The sequence below is a fragment of the Oreochromis aureus genome, linkage group 23 (assembly GCF_013358895.1).
Source record: "Oreochromis aureus strain Israel breed Guangdong linkage group 23, ZZ_aureus, whole genome shotgun sequence".
Taxonomy (NCBI): Eukaryota; Metazoa; Chordata; class Actinopteri; order Cichliformes; family Cichlidae; genus Oreochromis; species Oreochromis aureus.
Genome location: NC_052963.1, coordinates 3,007,871 through 3,027,578, shown reverse-complemented (window position 1 = coordinate 3,027,578; position 19,708 = coordinate 3,007,871). Strand labels below are relative to the sequence as shown.

General features: G+C 41.5%; 1 protein-coding gene across 8 annotated transcripts in view; it reads right to left on the bottom strand.

Moving 5' to 3' along the window:
- Positions 1-13,518: 13,518 nt before the first annotated feature.
- Positions 13,519-19,708, bottom strand: part of LOC116332517 (diacylglycerol kinase zeta-like) — a 97,267-nt gene continuing 91,077 nt past the window's right edge. For all 8 annotated transcript variants that reach the window (XM_039607521.1, XM_039607520.1, XM_039607514.1 and 5 more), the window contains 4 exons: positions 19,407-19,527; positions 19,032-19,068; positions 18,587-18,686; positions 13,519-16,598 (listed from right to left, as the gene is read on the bottom strand). In XM_039607521.1, the coding sequence (XP_039463455.1) occupies positions 16,482-16,598; positions 18,587-18,686; positions 19,032-19,068; positions 19,407-19,527 (375 nt within the window). In that variant the 3' untranslated portion in view covers positions 13,519-16,481. The remainder of the gene's footprint in view (positions 16,599-18,586; positions 18,687-19,031; positions 19,069-19,406; positions 19,528-19,708) is intronic.

Here is a 19,708-nt window from a genome sequence, read left to right as displayed (position 1 = left end):
TGGATTCAAGCTTGTATAAGTTAGAAACACTAGTGAAATAATGAACTCGAGACTGAGTTTATTTTTAGTCCTTGGCTCGTGTTTGTTTGTTTGTTCCCTTTTGTGTCCAGTCTGTCTCTGTCTCATCTCCTTGTCCTGTCATCAGTCTCCTCAGGCACCTCCTCGTGTCTGTCTGCACTCCCTGTCTTATCTAGTTAAAATGTCTGTATTCCTGGTTCCTGTGTTTTTTTTTCCCTTTCTGTTCTCATGTCTCCATGTCTGTTTATCCTCAGTCCCAGTGTCAAGTTCACGCCCGAGTCTGAGTCTGTGTGTTTTATTTTCTGTTTTATTTTGAAAGTCCTGTGTCTTGTATCCGTGATGTTCAGTTTTGCTTCCCCTGTCTTGTCAGTTAGAGATTGTTCAGCTGTGTCCCCCAGGTGTTTACGCTCTGCCCTCAGTTTTCCTGTCAGTCAGTTATTACCATGCCATGTTATAGCTTTGCCTTTGTTTTTGTCGTCTTTTGCCAGTGTAATGGCTACCAGGTTCTAAATTAACCAAGTTTGGAGTATTGTCAGTATTGTCCCTCTTAAAATATTGCAGCTGGTGAAATTGAAGGATGTTTCTTCATTAGTAGACAGGAACCAAGTCATCCAAAAACCACACTGTTGTTGCCCACCAGGTCACTTTTGGTCCATGTTGTCAGCATCACTGGATCAGCTTCCATCCTGGGAGAGGAAGTGATCCCATACGAGCCCCCAATAAACTGTAATTGGTACCAGGTTGTGGTGGCCGTGAAAAGTTGTATCACATGTGATACATGGCAGGGGATCAAGACACTCACTGGCTACAAAGACAGTCGCACACAAACAAACTCCCCGGACATCACCTTACCTGACACCCTAAACCAGTTCTTCACCTGCTTTGACAAACAAAACAGAGACACCATCACCCATCCTGCCGTTACAGAGAGGGACGACGCCCCCATCCAGCTGGAGCAGCATCAGGTCAGAGCCACACTGCACAGAGTCAATGCGAGGAAAGCAGCTGGTCCTGACCGTGTAGCAGGAAGAGTGCTTAAAGCATGTGCAGAACCACTAGCAGTTGTAGCTGTAGCAACCCGCCCCAAACTGCCTTTCATTGTTTTTGTAACAATGACAATAAAGAGCTATTCTATTCTATTCTACTCTATTCTATCCTATACACCATGGACCTGAAAAAGCACAAACACAAAGATAACATGATGGAAGGTTGGTGGTTCAATCCCTACCTGCTCCAGTATACATGGAGCATGTAGGAATGCCAAATATCCTTGGGCAAGACACAAACCCCGTTGTCTGCGGCCTGCTGGAGCGGGGGGGCTGGGAGGAGGAGTTGGCCGTCCGACTGGGGTCTGGAATGTGGGGCCTCCCTGCTGCTACGGAGTCGGGGCAGTCTGCTTCTCCCCACCGCAGGGAAAAGGGTAACACCACCTGGGTCTGGGTGCAGTTTCCCCCTCCAGGGGCAAGGGTACCCAGACCCGGTTCTTAGAGTACGCTTGGGGAGAGTGATTGTGTGTACAGCGTCTCTTTATGTCTGTCTCCACGTTGGTTGAGTGTGGAATAATTGCTTATGAGAGCATGAGGGAGGGAATGGATGTTTGTATCTGTGTGTGCCTGTATGTCTGTGTCTATATGTCAGGTTGGGTATCAGACCCCACCTCTCTGGGGACATCTCAGGCCCTCCAAGGTTTGGAGGCCTTTCTCCCCCCACCACTTCCCCTGCCGGTGGCAGACGCCCTCAGACATCGGTGCGTTGGTGGTTCTGTGTGTCCGGGGGTGGGCGCCCAGGTACACACCGGCTCACTCCTTGGCGGCTGCTTATCGGGGCCTGGAGCCTGGGGCTCGCTCGGGCCACTGGAGGCGGGTGCCCTCGGCCTCGCCCGGGGCTCGGTCACTCAGGCAGAGCTGGCTGCCGGCGGAACTCACGGGCACGTCACTGCAGCCCCCCCCTGGCTTCTGCTCCGCGGCTGCTGAGTGACCCCTCATCTGGGACTCTCCTCAGCTCTTTCTGGGATAGTGACGCGGCTGCCCCTCTGTTGGTCTTCCTTGGTCTCTTGTGTTCTGGGGGCCTCTGGATGTCTGGAGTCTTGATCTCCTCCATACCTGCGTCATGCCCGGAGGACGGGCAGTGGCCCCCACACCCTCTAGCCGATCATTACATGAAGGAACCTTTAAAAAAAAAAAAAAAAAAAACAAAGCGTTCATGCTCACAGGTGTACACACGGGTGATCACACACACAAACTACACCCTTTTTGGCTCCTACCTCAAAGCACACTGTGCGCTGTCGATCTTACGTGCTGCACAATAATGTTTAATATTTAGTATTTACTGTCATATTCCCATATATCATTGTGATGATGTTTATTACTCTCGTTTTCTTCTGCTTGCTTTCTTCTTTCTTTCTCAACAGGTGATCCAGGTGATCGATATATGTAGTTTTTGTCTGCTTATCCTGTTGGTTTTTGTTTTTGCCCTTTTCCCCGTCCCTCTTCCCCCCGCGTTTTTCTTTCCCTCTTTCTTTCTCCCTTTCCTTCCCCAGTCAAGTCTGTCCCGTATTCAGCAAGTGAAAATAAAATAAACAATAAAAGGTGAATCAAATGGACCATTACGGCAAGGCTGGGATGGTCCATTTGGTAAAGTAAATCCGTTGGGCATCTTTCTTCGCCTTTAGACAATAATTCTGATGGCAAAAGAACCAAACGGGACAGGCAAAAAAAAAAAAAAAAAAAAAAAAAAAAAGACACAAACCCCGAGTTGCTCTCTGATGTGTCCATTGGAGTTGGATGGAAAGCACTTCTGATCAGTGAATATATCTTCCTCAGAGATTTAAGCAAAAGAAAGTGTAGCATCCTGTATTTATGGAGCACAACAGCAGCAGTGCTACAACCTAAGCCCTGGCACCCTGGCTAAAACCCGTTTGACCTGCTGCCCTCCAGTCTGCGTCTCAGGTCAATCAGGTCCCAAACCTACAGACTCACAAACAGCTTCTTCCCCAGGGCCCACCACCCAACCACAACAATCCCCAGCCACCCACCAATCTGAGCCATGGTCTGAGTAAACCTCATCATTCAGGCCACTCTCACACGGACTCTACTCAGACCAAGTCCTTTGCACTACTTCCAAGCACGTTGCAATCTGTTCTGTAATGCGTGCCTGTCTCTTTTCAGTCTACATTGGTTATGTTGGTATATACTAGTATTATTTGTATTTATTTATTGCTGTCCTAGTATTTGTCTGTGTAGGTTCTTAGTCACCCAGGTCATGGTAATCTAAGGAACTCAGAAAGAAAAGCAACTGGACTTCTTCAGTTCTAAAACCAAATAGTGGAGAGTCCCAGATTTTAAGCCATAGTGGGACTTGTCCCTTGAGAGCCGGGGTGTCGAACTCCAGTCCTCGAGGGCCGTAGTATTTTGCACCATGTTCATTCACTCATGAGCTGCTGTAACATGAATCAAATGGCTGAATTGCCATCGCAACATGCAGTCAAGTTCTACAGAGTCTTGCTATTGACCTTCTAATTTTATTTAGGTGTGTTGCAGCAGGGACACATGTAAAAGTGTCAGGACACCGTCCCTCGAGGACTGGAGTTTGAACCTGTGCTTAAGAGGGTCGTTGATTATGATTATGCGCCTCAATATATGAGCCAAGGTCTGAAAAGCGGTGTTTACCTTACAAAAACTATATTGTAAGGTAAATACCCGACAATGATACAACAAAAACAGAAAAAAATCCCAACAATTCTATGACTCCCTATAAGCAAGATCTGCAGTGACCATAGAAAGGAAAAACTCCCTTTTAACAGGAAGAAACCTCCGACAGAACCAGGCTCAGGGAGGGGCGGGGCCATCTGCTGCGACCGGTTGGGGTGAGAGAAGGAAGACAGGATAAAGACATGCTGTGGAAGAGAGACAGAGACTGATAATAATAATACTAATTACTAATAATTAAATGAAGAAGAAACACCCAGTGCATCATGGGAATCCCCCAGCAGCCTACGTCTATTGCAGCATAACTAAGGGAGGATTCAGGGTCACCTGGTCCAGCCCTAACTATATGCTTTAGCAAAAAGGAAAGTTTGAAGCCTAATCTTGAAAGTAGAGATAGTGTCTGTCTCCTGGATCCAAACTGGAAGCTGGTTCCACAGAAGAGGGGCCTGAAAACTGAAGGCTCTGCCTCCCATTCTACTTTTAAATACTCTAGGAACAACAAGTAAGCCTGCAGAGCGAGAGCGAAGTGCTCTAATAGGGTGATATGGTACTACAAGGTCATTAAGATAAGATGGGGCCTGATTATTTAAGACCTTGTATGTGAGGAGCAGGATTTTGAATTCAATATGAGAACAGCCTCACCAAGGCTGAAGACAGAGCAATGGAAGAGCATATAGGACAAGGACACAACACATAAAAACAATGCTCAGTGGATCTAAGAGCATACCATTGCAACTTCCCTGAAAAGGATCCAGTAACAAAATCACAGTGACAAACGTACAAGACGGATCCCAAAATGTTGATTGGGGAAAAATGTTTCGTCACTCATCCAAGTGACTTCCTTCAGTGTCAGCTGACTGCAGGTTTCCCTAACCTTATAAACAGTACGTTTCCATGACTGAAACTAGCACCACTGACAAACAATGGGCTGCGAGGTCTGTTTCATGATCATTAACATGAAAATTGTCATGACCACCTCTCTCCTTGAGTCAGAGCTGGTCTTTCCTTTTCAAGTAAATGGCCTTCTTGACACACTGATCAAACAAGCGTTCCTCCCTGTCCAAGGTGCGTAAATCCTCATCATCAAAGAGTGCCCACTGGGCTGTAGATGTAAAGAGACTGCAGAGGTAGCTCTTCTGTGTTGTGCCATCCGCTTAGCCAGAAGTTGTTTGGTTTCCCCGATGTATAAATTATAGCAATCCTCCTGGTACTTAACAGCGTACACTATGTTACTCTGTGACCGGATTCTAGGGGAGCAATTTTTTGTGCAGCATGTTCTGGGGTTTGAAAGTCAGAGAGACGTGGTGTTTAGAGAAAATTTGTACAAAATTTAAAAAATCTGAATAGAAGCATGCAGCTCACCAACAAACTGGTCATTTTGATATATGAACGGTGTCTATACAACAAACGGTGTGAGACTAGTTACTGGAGGAAGAAGCAGAATAATAACTAGAAAAATTTGCATTTCCTGCGAAAATGCAGTGTGGATGCTGGAATGCTGAAGCTGTCAGCTGAAACTAGCTGAAAAAGCTAAAAAGTTGCAGAAGTTGTAAAACCTTTGCAAAAAATTGTAATAACTTTGCAGAAGCATAAGAACTTAGCAAAAATGTAATTACTTAGCAGAACTGCAATAACGTAAAGAAAACATAATACTTGGCAGAAATACAATAACATAGCAGAACTTAGCAGCAGAAATTAGAATAAATATTGTAACTTAGCAGAAACAAGATAACTTTTCAGAAATACAGGATTTTAGCAAACATGGTACAAGATTACATAGATACTTTATTTAAACAAAATACCTAAACATTGCACAAATACTGTGATTTAGGACAAATGCTACAACATAGCAGAAATGCTGTAATTCAGCAAATATATTATGCTATGGCACAAATAGAAAGAATATGCTCAAATACTATGATTTTGCTCAAATAATATGATTAAGCAATAATACTAAGATTTAGCAGAAATACTGTATTTAGCACAAACACCGAAAAGTAGCAGAAATACTGTAATTTAGCATAATAGTAATAACTTGCACAATTACAAATATGGACATGGTAAATGGCCTGTATTTATATAGCGCTTTTATGGTCCCTAAGGACCCCAAAGCTCTTTACATATCCAATCATTCACCCATTCACACACTGGTGATGGCAAGCTACGTTGTAGCCACAGCCACCCTGGGGCGCACTGACAGAGGCGAGGCTGCTGGACACTGGCGCCACCGGGCCCTCTGACCACCACCAGTAGACAACGAGTGAAGTGTCTTGCCCAAAGACACAACGACCGAGACTGTCCGAGCCGGGCCTCGAACCGTAACCTTCCGATTACAAGGCGAACTCCCAACTTTTGAGCCACGATCGCCCCCATATATGGAAACACACATGCACAGAGACACACACAGGATCCAATTCAATCAACCAGTGTAAATATATTGATTTTAAATCACACAATAAGATACACCCATAAAAGGCTCTCTCTCTCTCTCTCTCTCTCTGTCATACACACACACACACACACACACACACACACGCAGCAGCAGCAGAAGCAAGTGAACAAACAGGGGCTGTACATACAGTGTTTCCTGTATGTTTCTAGGTGGGTCAAAAAGCCTGGAGCTGCTTAATTTGAATCCACCAATCAGAAAGGCTATGTACTTTTTCCCGCCAAAACAGGTGCACCTGTTTTTACACACGCAACACAGAGACAGGATTTGTGCAGTCTATTTTTCATAGTGAGGACTCCTCTCAAACAAATGGCTATAATTTCCTTACCAGCTGCCCCACTGGGAAAGACAGTGAGCTCTTGGGAAACGGGGTGATGAGCAGTCAGAATTAGATCGCGGTGAGAGGCAAGAGCGCCGTTTTTTGAGTTACAAAACGTCGTGTAACTCCAAAACTAGGTGGACTAGAAGCATAATTCTTGTACTGGGTGAATCAGCGGACTTTGGTGTACTTTCACTGCGATTTTCATTACTCTTTGTACATCCGTCGCTGAGATATGACGAGAGAAGAAACGGCAGACCTCAGATATGATTGGCTGGCTGGGAAGCTGGCAGGAATATATAGTAATAGTGTGATTAAGCATAAATACTACATTTAGCAGAAATACTGTATTAAGCACAAATCCTATAAAAAGCAGAAATACTATATTAAGCAATATAAAAATCCTATAAAAATGGTATAAAAAGCAAAAATACTGTAATATGATTTGGTAGAAAAACTATAATTAATCAGAAATACTATACTGGGTAGAAATACTATATTTGGCAGAAATACTGTAATCAGCACATATACTGTAACATGACAGAAATTCCTCCACTTAGTAGTAATACTATAACATAACACAAATGTTATGATGAGTTGAGCGGCTGGTACTCTGGTGCAGTCAGCACAATCTGGAGCTGAACACTCTTAAAACTGTAGAGATGACAGTGGACTTCAGGAGACATCCCTCAACTCTGCCCCCCCTCATCATATCAGACAGCCCTGTGTCGACTGTGGAGATCTTCAAGTTGCTGGGTACCACCATCTCCCAGGACCTGAAGTGGGAGACCAACATCAACTCCATCCTCAAAAAGACCCAGCAGAGGATGTACTTCCTGAGACAACTGGGGAAGTACAGTCTTCCACAGGAGCTGCTGATCCAGTTCTACACTGCAGTCATTGAGTCTGTCCTGTGCTCCTCCATCACAGTCTGGTATGGTGCAGCCACTAAACAGGACAGGTGCAGACTGCAGCGGACTGTACGGGCAGCAGAAAGGATCATCGGCGCCCCCCTGCCCTCCATCCAGGATCTGTACCTCTCAAGAACCAGGAAACGGGCAGGGAAAATCATCACAGACCCCTCACACCCTGGACACAGACTTTTTGATCTGCTGCCCTCTGGCAGACGGTACAGAAGCCTGCAGACCAGGACCACCCGACACAGGAACAGTTTCTTTCCCCTCACCATCTCCCTTCTAAACAGTTGAACTGTCACACTCCTCCCACTGCCAGACTGCAACTGCACCTTATGTACATTCTGTAGTATTCATTCCACCTCATTTCATTTTGTATTTTATGTATATACGTTTAGATTAGTTATTTATAGTTGGTTTACACAGCTTTGTGTATGTATGGGTATGCATGTGTAATGTATATATAGATACGATGTGTGTGTGTGGGTGTGTGTGTGTGTGTGTGTGTGTGTGTGTGTGTGTGTGTGTGTGTGTGTGTGTGTGTGAGATTTACATTGCTGTGCTCGAGAGCCACCATCTACCGGAACCAAATTCCTTGTATTTGTATGCACATATACTTGGCCAATAAACATGATTCTGATGACTTGGCACAAAAACCATGATTTAGCAGAAATACTATGATTGAGCAGAAGTACTAAGATGTAGTAAAAGTACTTTGATTTAAGAGAAATCCAATTATGGAGGAGTAATACTTTAAAATGGGAGAAATATTGATACACACACACATTCACAGAGCCTAAAGGGAAGAGTATTTGTGCCATGGAGTGTTAAGAAGAATGTGAGATCCATATTAGAAAAGCTGGTAAAAAGTTTTGAGAATTGTAATAAATGATGAATATGAATTAGTGGTCTGTGATAGTGTATTAATTTGTAGGGCAAAAAACATGTTGTCCAAGGTGGAGTTGAACCCACGACCTTTAGGTTGCCGACCTGTGTCATTACCAGCTGCCCCACTGGGAAAGACAGTGAGCACTTGGGAAACAGGGTGATGAGCAGTCAGAATTAGATCGCGGTGTGAGGCAAAAAGAGCGCCGTTTTTTGAGTTACAAAACGTCGTGTAACTCCAAAACTAGGTGGAATAGGAGCATAATTCTTGTACTGGGTGAATCAGCGGACTTTGGTGTACTTTGCCTGCGATTTTCATTACTCTTTGTACATCCGTCGCTGAGATATGACGAGAGAAGAAACTGCAGACCTCAGATATGATTGGCTGGCTGGGAAGCTGGCAGAAATATATAGTAATAGTGTGATTAAGCATAAATACTACATTTAGCAGAAATACTGTATTAAGCACAAATCCTATAAAAAGCAGAAATACTATATTAAGCACAAATCCTATAAAAGCAGAAATACTATATTAAGCAATATAAAAATCCTATAAAAATGGTATAAAAAGCAAAAATACTGTAATATGATTTGGTAGAAAAACTATAATTAATCAGAAATACTATACTGGGTAGAAATACTATATTTAGCACAAATCTTATAAAATAGCAGAAATAGTATGATTCAGCACAATAGTAATAACTTAAACAGAAAAATTGGAAAAGCAAAATGGACAGCTGAAAAAATGCTGAACATGCTAAGGGTCCTTCAAATGTACATGTTAAATGAAAAAAAAAACTCAGCAAAAAAAGTGTAACAGTCACACAATCACAAATATGGAAACATATGGAAACACACATGCACAGAGAGACACACACAGGATCAAATTCAGTCAACCAGTCTAAATATATTGAATTTAAATCATACAATAAGATGCTCCCATAAAAACTCTGTCTCGCCCTCTCTTTCTCTCTCTCTGTCACACACAAACACACACACACACACACACACACACACACACACACACACACATATAGGGAGAGACAAGCAAGTTTCTAGGTCAGTCAAGCAGCCTGGGAGCTGCTAAATTTGAATCCACCAATCAGAGAGGCTGTGTACTTTTTCCCGCCAAAACAGGTGCAGCCGTTTTACACACTCAGCACAGAGAAAGACAGGATTTCTGCAGTGTATTTCTCATAGTGAGGATTCCTCTCAAACAAATGGCCATAATTTCCTAACCGTAGGGGCTAGAACGGTCATTCTTACACCGTTTTGTTCAGAAGAGATGGGGGAATCTTAAAGTGTTGACACTTTATCATTAAAATATGAATTATTAAAGATATTTGACTTCTAATGCACCATAACTGAGTAGAGCAAAGCCAAAACTGCCTTGACTTGCCCTCAAACAACGCTTTCTAACTCTAAATCTATTTGGAGTATCAATATCATTCTTTCACCGTAAGAGACAGCAGGCTTTGGTGAACAATCATGGAAATTTTCAGGTCTCTGTGGAAATCCATTAAAAAGATATGACGAGAGGAAAAAGTGGTTCATTTCCAGAGTTTGAAATCTGAAGAAATCTGAGCAAAGGACGAATTTCCTACCCTCAAACAAACCCAATTCATGGCCAAATGGTAATAGATGAGAAAGAAATTCTTGAATTGTGAGCGTCAGGAGTGTCTGAAGATATACTGGGACAAGCCTCATGTTTTAACTTCGCTTCGTTAAGGAGATATGACGATTCGAATATGCCTCTCATTACAGAAATCAAGCGGTGATTTTGAACAAGCTCTCCATTGACTTTCTATGGAGAGTTTTGCGACTTTGTGTTGGTCTGAGGAGATTTGCCAAAATTCTATAAATCTCACAACAATGATGGTGACATTTTCTGAAAGCCAGCAAAAATACCTACGTTTTGATGTATAATTTGTGTGGGTTGAGTGAAAATTGAGCGAGTAGCAAGAAGTTGTTCGGACATGAAGAGAAAATTGCCAAAGGTACAGTGGCTCACTTAGAACCAACTGCATAGCAACCATAACAACGCATGTATTTTGTGAAAATCACAAAGATGAAACTCAAAACTTAAAGAGGGATAAGATGAAAACGGTAACAGATATGAAAAAGCTGAATCATTCATGAATAGCCCAATAATTTGTGAACATTTTAAAATTTGAATGGTTGTTCTAGGCGAAAGTATGAGAAAGTAGTTAAGTTTCAAAAAGAGTAAGTTTTAGCAGAATTATGGAAGTTTCCCATTCATTTCAATGGGACAAATTAAAGGAAAAAAGCTTAATATTTTAAAAAGTATAAGAGCAGAAAATAGCAAAAGTCATAGCAGGAATTAGCAAAAATAGCAGAATAGTTTAAAATTTGAACGGTGAAAATCGGCTGAAAATTGTGGAAGTAGTTAACGGACGAAAAAACGGGAGCAACTTGAAGAATAATAATAATAATAATAATAAAGAATAAAGAGAAACAGGAACTCAATAGTGTGGATGCCTAAAGCATCCACACAATAACTAGAATTTGCAATTCCTGGATAAATTGCAGCCGGACTGTTGCTACTTGTGGACTCAGACTGTGGAATGCTGTTGATGGGAGCAAAAAGTTGTAGATGCATAGCTTGTTTCTGTAGAGTGAAAACAGGTGTGCATAGTGAAATGTGTCAGACACTGTAAAATTGAAGTGTTTATGTTAACCTTACTGCAAGTTCATAATAAGAAAGAGAGGAGTACCTAATAAAGTGGCGGGCATTGGTCTTTTCCTTTCCAGAAATTAAATGGGGAGTGAAAGGGAGCTCATGACTGTGGTTTGCTGTGGATAGGAGCAAAAAGTTGGAGAGCTGTAAGCTTGTTTGTGCAGAGTGAAAACAGGTGTGCGTAGTGAAAAGGGGCAGACACTGTGAAATTGATGTGTGTTTTTGTTAATCATGCTGTAAGTTTATAAAGAGAAAGAGAGCATGGTGAAAAAAATGCTCCAAGCTGTACAACATAATGAGAAACAGAGAAAGTGACAATGGCAAAAAAAGAAAAAGAAAAACATTCCAAGCTGGAAGCCAAACTGACAACTTTCAGCTCCCAAGAACTGAAGTACAAGAACTAACCCACTCAGCGACGGATGGAAATTCAAGCTTATATGTCCCAGATGAACCAGTGGTAAGTGTGCCACAAACAGCAACACTATGGTAAGATACAGACGATCCAGTCCACAAATGATACTCAAATGTCAGTCTGTGAGAGAAGCGCTGGACCCCGTAGTGCATAATAGGTTGTTGCTGTACAGTGAATGAAAGTATACCTAACAAAGTGGCACAGTGTCCTTTTACTGTCAATAGCATTACTTTTGTGTCAACAGGACCCCAAAAGCCTTCATCTGGAATTTGATGGGGATGTGGTGAACAAAACTAGAGGCCAGACTACAGAATGGAGCCACCTCCTCTACATGGATGACATCAAGCTGTATGCCAGAGTGTATGAGATGTCAATTCACTGATCCACACCACCAGGATATACAGCACATCAGGGGAAAGCCACAAGTCCCTGGGAATCCCACAGGTAAATGAAAACCATGCAGACAGTAAGCCAACTCCTTAGGACTTACCTGACTGGGAAGAACAAGATAATAATAATGGATTGTATTTATATAGCGCTTTCCTGTTCCACTATTCATTCGCTCTCGAATTCACACACTGGTGGAGGCAAGCTACAGTTGTAGCCGCAGCTGCCCTGGGGCAGACTGACAGAAGCGAGGCTGCCATATCGCGCCATCACCAGTAGGCGGTAGGTGAAGTGTCTTGCCCAAGGACTCAACGACCAAGACAGGCAGAGCTGGGGATTGAACCGGCAACCTTCTGGTTACAAGATGAGCTTCCCAACCCCCTGAACCACGGTTGATCTGGGCAATCAACACTTATGCCGATCATGGGATAAAAAGCTGGCCAAAGGAGTTGATAGAAGCCACTGACCTTGCTCAAAACAAGGAAATGCCTTACCATGCATGGAGGGTTTCACCCCAAGTCCAGCACCCTGAGACTGTAAACCAGGGGTCCCCAATCCCAGTCCACGAGGGCCGGTGTCCCTGCAGGTTTTAGATGTGTCCTTGATCCATCACAGCTGATTTAACTGGATAAAGTGTCTTCTCAACATGTCTTGAAGTTTTCTAGAGGCCTGGTAATGAACTAATCATGTGATTCAGGTGTGTTGACCCAGGGTGAGATCTAAAACCTGCAGGACACCGGCCCTCGAGGCCTGGAGTTCGACACCCCTGCTGTACAGCATGTGCCACCGGCAAATAGAAGAAGTGACATCCAGAAAACCTACCAGTAGCTGGATAAAGCTGGATTGAAAGATAGTACAGAGGCACTAATCATGGCAATACAGGAACAAGGTCTACCATACCAGACAAGACCCCAGGTGTAGGCTGTGCAAAGATGCTCCAAACCAACCAGACATAGAAGCGCTGGACAAGCAGAAGACAACGGCCATAGTGATAGATGTAGCTATACTGAGGGAGGAAGAGGGCGCTCTAGAACATTCTGAGAGAGGAGCTCTGAAAGACGTGGAGGGTCAAGAACAGTGGTTTCTGTGGTAAGCCGAACACTCAGGGCAGTGACCCCCATGCTGGGCATGCCAGGACAACATCTGACAACGCGTGTCGATCACAGCAAAGCATGTAATCGACACGCTGGTCCACCGTGTCCAGTGTCAAATGTGAAATGGACATGCAATCTGGTTTTGTTTGTTTTGTTGTTTATTTAATGTTGTGTATGTAATGGCGACTTCAGTACCAGCACAGGGAAACTGGTAAAGAAGACAACATTGACTTGTTGGTTACTGGACTCTTACTGGACTCTGACTTCTCCAGTCCATAACAGCTGAAACCACAAACAATGCAAATCAAATTTCTAGTGAATTTTTCAGATATTTGAATTACTGTGTGCTTACAAACTGAATGAGTTTGACTCCCCCATAAAATAAATAATATATCTGCATCAGAGAGTCAAGTATCACATGAGCAGGCTGGCATGCAGGGACTACATTTGTATTCACCTGACAGAGCGCATCTTTCTATCCTAGCTTCAAATGTACCTCTGAAAATCAGATGGTAGGAGTAACGGTGGAGTTCAATTTGGCAACAAACAATACATTTTTTTACATGCATTGACAATAAAAGTGCTGTTTGAATGTGAAGTGTTTTTGTGTAAATATAATCACTCATGAGCAGGAAGAAATTGAAAAATTTAATGGCTTTACTGGGTGTACTTTTACATGCAAAAAGCAAAAGACACCATGAAAAAGCAAACAACCTCTTCTTCTTTGTTTTATTATCTTTACATTCCTCTCAAAAACAAACTGGAGTTAAAACCAATTAGTACATATCGGAAAGCACTTTGGGGTCCATAGGGACTAAGTAAAGCGCTATACAAATACAGGCCATTTACCAAATGATGAAAGATAAAAAACACATAATTGTTGATAATTGCAATTAAACTATTTCATACAAATGTTTCAACAAACAATTCCCTTGGAAAAAACAACAACATTGGCAACAGATGATTGAAAAAAAAAAAATCCTAACTTTACATCACTGTGTTACAAGAATTCCAATGCAAAGCTAAACTTAAGACATCAAAAAAGTTCAAATGCTGAAAGTTACAGACAAAACAAAACAAAAAAGTCAAGTCAGTAAAATTGGGCACAGACTTTTGGTTTTGGTTTGAAAGTATTCAGTAGGTGCTGCGCTCCGGTCTAAACTTTGTACAGTAAATTCTATAATACACTGACTTTTGACAAAGTCACTGAAATCCCCCCAAAAGTAAACTAACATTAAAATAGACAGGTTTCTGCACGTCATTGTTTTCTTCATGTCAAAGCAGTGTGAAAAACTTTATTTTGTAATTATAAAGCCCAGAGCTTCTAGCCTTTCCTGTTTCCTTTTCAAATATTTTAGTATTCCTGGAGAATCTGGACTTAAAACTAAAATCAATCAAAGAGCCATGTAATGAGTGGTAACATTGTTACTTATAGATGTCCTCACTATGTTTAGAGTCATTTCTAATGCTGATCTTTTTTCTTCATACATAACAAAAAACACTAATTTTCTTGATCTCTATGCTGTTGATCTTCCAGTACTAACTACTGCATCATTGTGCCAACGTGTAATTACTCAGCTATTCATTTGAAACATATTTAAAAACAACACATCATTCTTTTCTTTGCTAGGGGAATGGCCTAATACTTACTGCCTTTTAAAATACACAGAAAAAGTAATAAAGATTGATGAAACTATGGGAGCTCTCGATGAGCCACATCTTCACTTGCAGTCGCAAACCACTGATGAAATCAATTTTACTTGATGTAAATATTCCAAAATATATTTCTTAATTGCTTCATCTGTTATATCTAATTATATTTATTTGTTGAACTAAAATAGATTTGATCTAATCTGACATTATTATACTTTAATATAACACCTCCCCCACAGTCACTGAATGAAAAGCCACTCTAATCACACTGCTTATTTTTTCAGTCAATGGTTTTGGCAGACATGCTTGTGGTGAATCAGCTTTATTAACAATGTGATAGGAATGATCAAAGACATGAAGGCTTTAGTGCTAGATGTGTTAAATATTTAGGGCATTATGATCTATGTCTTATAATAACAGCCAGTGTTGTGTGTTCTACCAAATCATGATCACAGCAGTGGTGACTTACTCTCAATGTGCAAACCCACCGAGTATGCACAGATCAGTTCTAATACATGTGCGTTAAACCTGGAAAGGACTGTGTCTCCAGGTAAAGCCTCGACTCATTGGTAGTTTCCTGCAGGTTATGTTGGGGTACTGACGTCTGTGACACTTCAGACACAGTACAGCAGTCTTCCTGTGCCACCTACTGCAGCAGCAACATACGTCTGTCAATCCACTGTTACGTTCATTAATGTGGTTATTTGTGCTGGAATTATTCAAGAGGAATCACGAGGGTAGTGCCATCAGTTTGAGTTTTCTGGCTACAAATGGTATTATTAGTAAAACCTCTATGAACACATCACCATCATTTATGAAACAAAAGCACAGAACTGGAAAATGTTTTAAGGCTTAGTTCAAGTATTAATCTAACAGCATTTATATTGATGATGCCAATAATTTTCATAAAATGAACTAGAGGTATTCATGGTCCCAAGAGGATGAACACTTGTGGTTTTGACCAACTCTTCTTTTCACCATTATCTACCCTGTGAGGTCCAGGCTGCTCTGCTCTCACTTGTCCTTGTTGGACATTCAATAAATGTTAAAATAAAGCGGAGTATGTTGGACATGTTGGAACATGTCGTCCTAACACACATTCGTAAATTTGGTAGATGTAAAAGTTTCCTGTGTCCTTCAATATTCAAATTCAAATGAATTTAAAAAAAAAATAAAAGAATTCGACATTGGAAAATATGTAATTTCTTTATGCTTTGCATGCTGATCCTGTTTACCATCAGGGTACAGAATGTTGCTCTGATCACAGTATGTGTCTACAAAGTGTGTTGTTTTTACCCAGCTAGTGATTCGCATGTTTATTAGTCACATGTGTATTTTACTACAAAGAACTTTGGTATTAAACACGTCGACCCTCTTTTGGAATCAGGTTAATCAGCAGGACATTTAACTTATAGGAATTTTTTTTAATTATCGGTCTAGCTCCGGCCTGCATCAAGTATGATCTATGATCTATACACATACAGTGTCTGTAGTTTCTGACAGATTTAGGTTTTTTGTTTGTTGTTTATTTAATAATCATAGGAAATAAACTAAATTCCTTTGCCCCCCAATCATTATCATATTAACATGAGTCTTCAAACCCCCACCCACAATCCCAATTCCCCAAACTGATGTTCCAAGTCAGAGGATTTCACAAGATTTTTTAATCAATATTATTATTCTTACTAAGCTATTTAACATCAAAATATCAAAACAACTTAATAAACTTCTGAAAATGTGCGTAGCTTCACCGCAGTTAAAGCAAGCCCTCCTATTTAAACCATGTTTGGCACAGCTTCACTCTGTTTTTGAGGGCTGTCAGCAGTAAACTGGAATCTGTGTCCAGTTCAGCTCGCACAAAGGCATTAAACGCGTTCTGTCTGGTCAATATGAGGAAGGAGACAAAACCTTCATCCATGTCCAGTTCAAGGAGAGTTCAAATATTTTAGACAGCTGTTTCCTGATCCTCTCTCTGTATCATCTGGTAATGCTGTCTGTTCTCCAGGTACGCTGCCAGTTCAGCATCATGAGCCTTCTCTGCCCTGTTCTTAGGAGTATCACCCTGAAGAAGAGACACGCAGAATTACATTCAAGAATGATTATTTTTGCATGACAAAGAGCTTTATGTTAGCCCACTAAACTTTGTTTGCAGCATTAAACTGTTTACATGATCAAAAAAACAAACAAAACTGGCTGTTTAATGCTGCTCAGTAATGCAGTTTCTGAAATGGTGAATTGCATAGAAAAGAAATGTAAAAGCAGAAACTTTTTAGGAACGTTTCTCAGGACTCATTTGCTTCCCTGTGTCGGAGGCAGCCCAACACAGAGCAAACAGCTCCTCAATCAAGACTCAGCAGTGCAGTAAAAACCAAAGAACCTATCTGAGGATAGAAGCTGCTTTACAGTGTGGGTGGTTCATTTGTGTTGTAGTGATGTTGTTGGGACATAAATCTATTTACTTAATTACAATATATGGGAAAAAAAAAATATGACCGCAACCATAACAGTGGTAAAGCCATGGATCTCAATCTGTGGGAACAGGGTAGGGTTCACGCTCCAGAACGAGCCAGAGCCAACTGGGAAAGAATCCAAGTGTAGAGCGCAGAGACATTTTAACATGAAACAAAGTACTTTATGGTGAATGTCAAAACTATGGTATTCTCTTGTTTTTGCTCTCTCTCTACATCCTCCCCCCTCTCCTCCCCTCAGTATCTAGGTCATTGCTGAGTCCAGTGAGTTAAGAGCTTTTTCTATGCAGTTAAAACCTCCATAGAAAAACTAAAAAAGATACATATTTGAGACCAGAACACAAACATGTGCTAAAGCCGCTGTAATAGTGTTATTTTTGCACTGCGCTGCATTCACCAAAATGTATAGTCGTTCATCAGCTCCCCTCTGAAATGCTTCTTAAACGAGTGTTTCAGACACATGTTCTCCACATACGTGCATGTTCACTACACATTTGTGTTGATGCTTTATTTCCTCAAAAGGCAAATTCTAGCTTTGTGGACTGTGCTAGCTTCTCCACTAAAACGACTGAAGGAAAGAAGACTCGACATATACTCTGGGGAAGCTTTGGAATTCAAAGCATTTCTGCACAGATTGCTCACAAAATGCAGTTTTCTTCCTTTTAAACCACTTCATTGAATATTCACCTGTGTGCTTCAGCAACAATCACCCAACCTCTCTTAAGCTTTAGGTCATGACTAAAGCTTAAGAGAGGGGTGAGTCATTTATTTACTCAGAAGAGCAGACTGTGTCAGTATAGGTCTTTATGGGAAAATCTACAACCCAGTAATTTTATCTCTGTGACGGAAACATCATCCCCAAGTAACTTTTGCCTGCTGCATGGGTGATTCCTCAGTATATTCAGTAACTGTCAATGGAAAATTGTACTTAGTAGTCAGTATAATCTTTTAATGATATAAGTTTCCATATATGCTTAGAGGTGTATAATCGATTGTGTAGTGATAGGATGTGTGATCTGTAGTAGGCTGCAAGGACTTTTATGTACATTCCAGAGTGTTCTGACTTTCACACCCACATCCTGGGAGCATGGCAGAGGTCGTACCTTGTCTTATTGTTTTATGATAGGATAAACGTATCTATGTCTGTTTTAGGCTAAGTGCCTTTTGTTTAGATGAACTGTTGGACTTCCAGACCAGCAGGTTTAGGGAAGTCATTTATGGGGTCACACTCTGACCCCCCCCCCACACACACAATGATGTATAAATAAAGACCAGGGCAGTGGCATGGGGCGAGTCTCAGAACCCTCACTTCTGTGCGAGTACTGTGACTGCCCTTGCTTGCAAGTAACTAACTGCAGTGTGTGTTTCTCCTCTCTGACTCTCAGCTGAAGAAGTGTTATTTAGAATAAATCTCTTGACAGTAACAATGGCAGAAATACAACTGTTTGTATGTTACTAGTTTGGTCTGTCATTATGAGCTAGATGAATCAGGAGTCCGTCTGGAAATATAAAAAGCAATTTATCACTGACAAAGAAGGAGGGCGTTTTTTTCATGGAGTACTGTAAATACTACTGAACCTACCAGCAGGTCTGTTTTCATGAGTGAGGCTCCTGCTTCTACCAGATAATGACAGATAGTCCTGTGACACAGCGACGCAGCCTGATGAAGAACCGTTTCCCCACTGGTGGTCCATGATGCAGCAACAGAGAGAAAAGAAGAGAGTGAGCTGTATTTCATGTATTCTGGGAGTGAAACACAGCTGATGAAGAGGCACCCAGCTGATTCTGTTTGGCTTCTTATGTTTATTCTCTTTAATGTTTTCTACACTTGTTGGAATGCCAGGCACACAGAAAGAGACCAGAGCTCATTGGCATCGTCATCAAAGCTTGAATACAGTCACATTATTGCAGACAGACAACACACAAACCTCGTTATTATTCTAAGACTAGTGCTAACACGCAGCCCAAAACAAATCCCCTCAAGTTATTTGTTTCTACTGTAACATCTAAATGTTTCAGATACTTACTGTAGTTTTTCAGTGACATCAATCAGCTCACTTGGTGCTGGAAAACAGACAGAGAAGAAGGAATGACTGTAGCGACACATCAGACCAGAGCAGAATCAAGTGCAAGGTTCAACTATGCAAACTGGTTTTTGAACCTTCAATTAGAATTTCTGCACATTGTGCTTTGCAGCATCATATTATTATTAGCAACAGTGGGAGTAGTATTTTCACAGTCATAGCCCTGTGAGGTGATCCCACCTACTTGACAAATAGAAAAAGATGAACGAATGGATGAATGGAGCTAATCCCAACTGTCAAAGAAAAATCTGCCACAGTGCTAACAGAACTACACCCAGTTCAGTGCGTTTTTCATTATTGTAAGTGCTAGACCATTACCATTGTCAAGGATGTAGCGCACCATGTCCTTGCTCCCTGCACTAACAGCATGGTGTAGCAAGCTCCACCCCGACTGGTCCAGGACCGTGAGGTCGGCTCCCTTCAGGTGCAGCTCCTGCAACTTCAGGTGATATACAGGCAAGAGAAACACAATTTGTGGCAACAGGTTTATTGAACATTATTAGAAAAGCTTTTTTAACATGATGGCAAACTAAATTTGTAATAAAAGTCTAAATGCATCAAAATGAAATGTTAATCCTACAGTTGTTAACACATGGAATGGATGCGAATGTTTCCTGAAA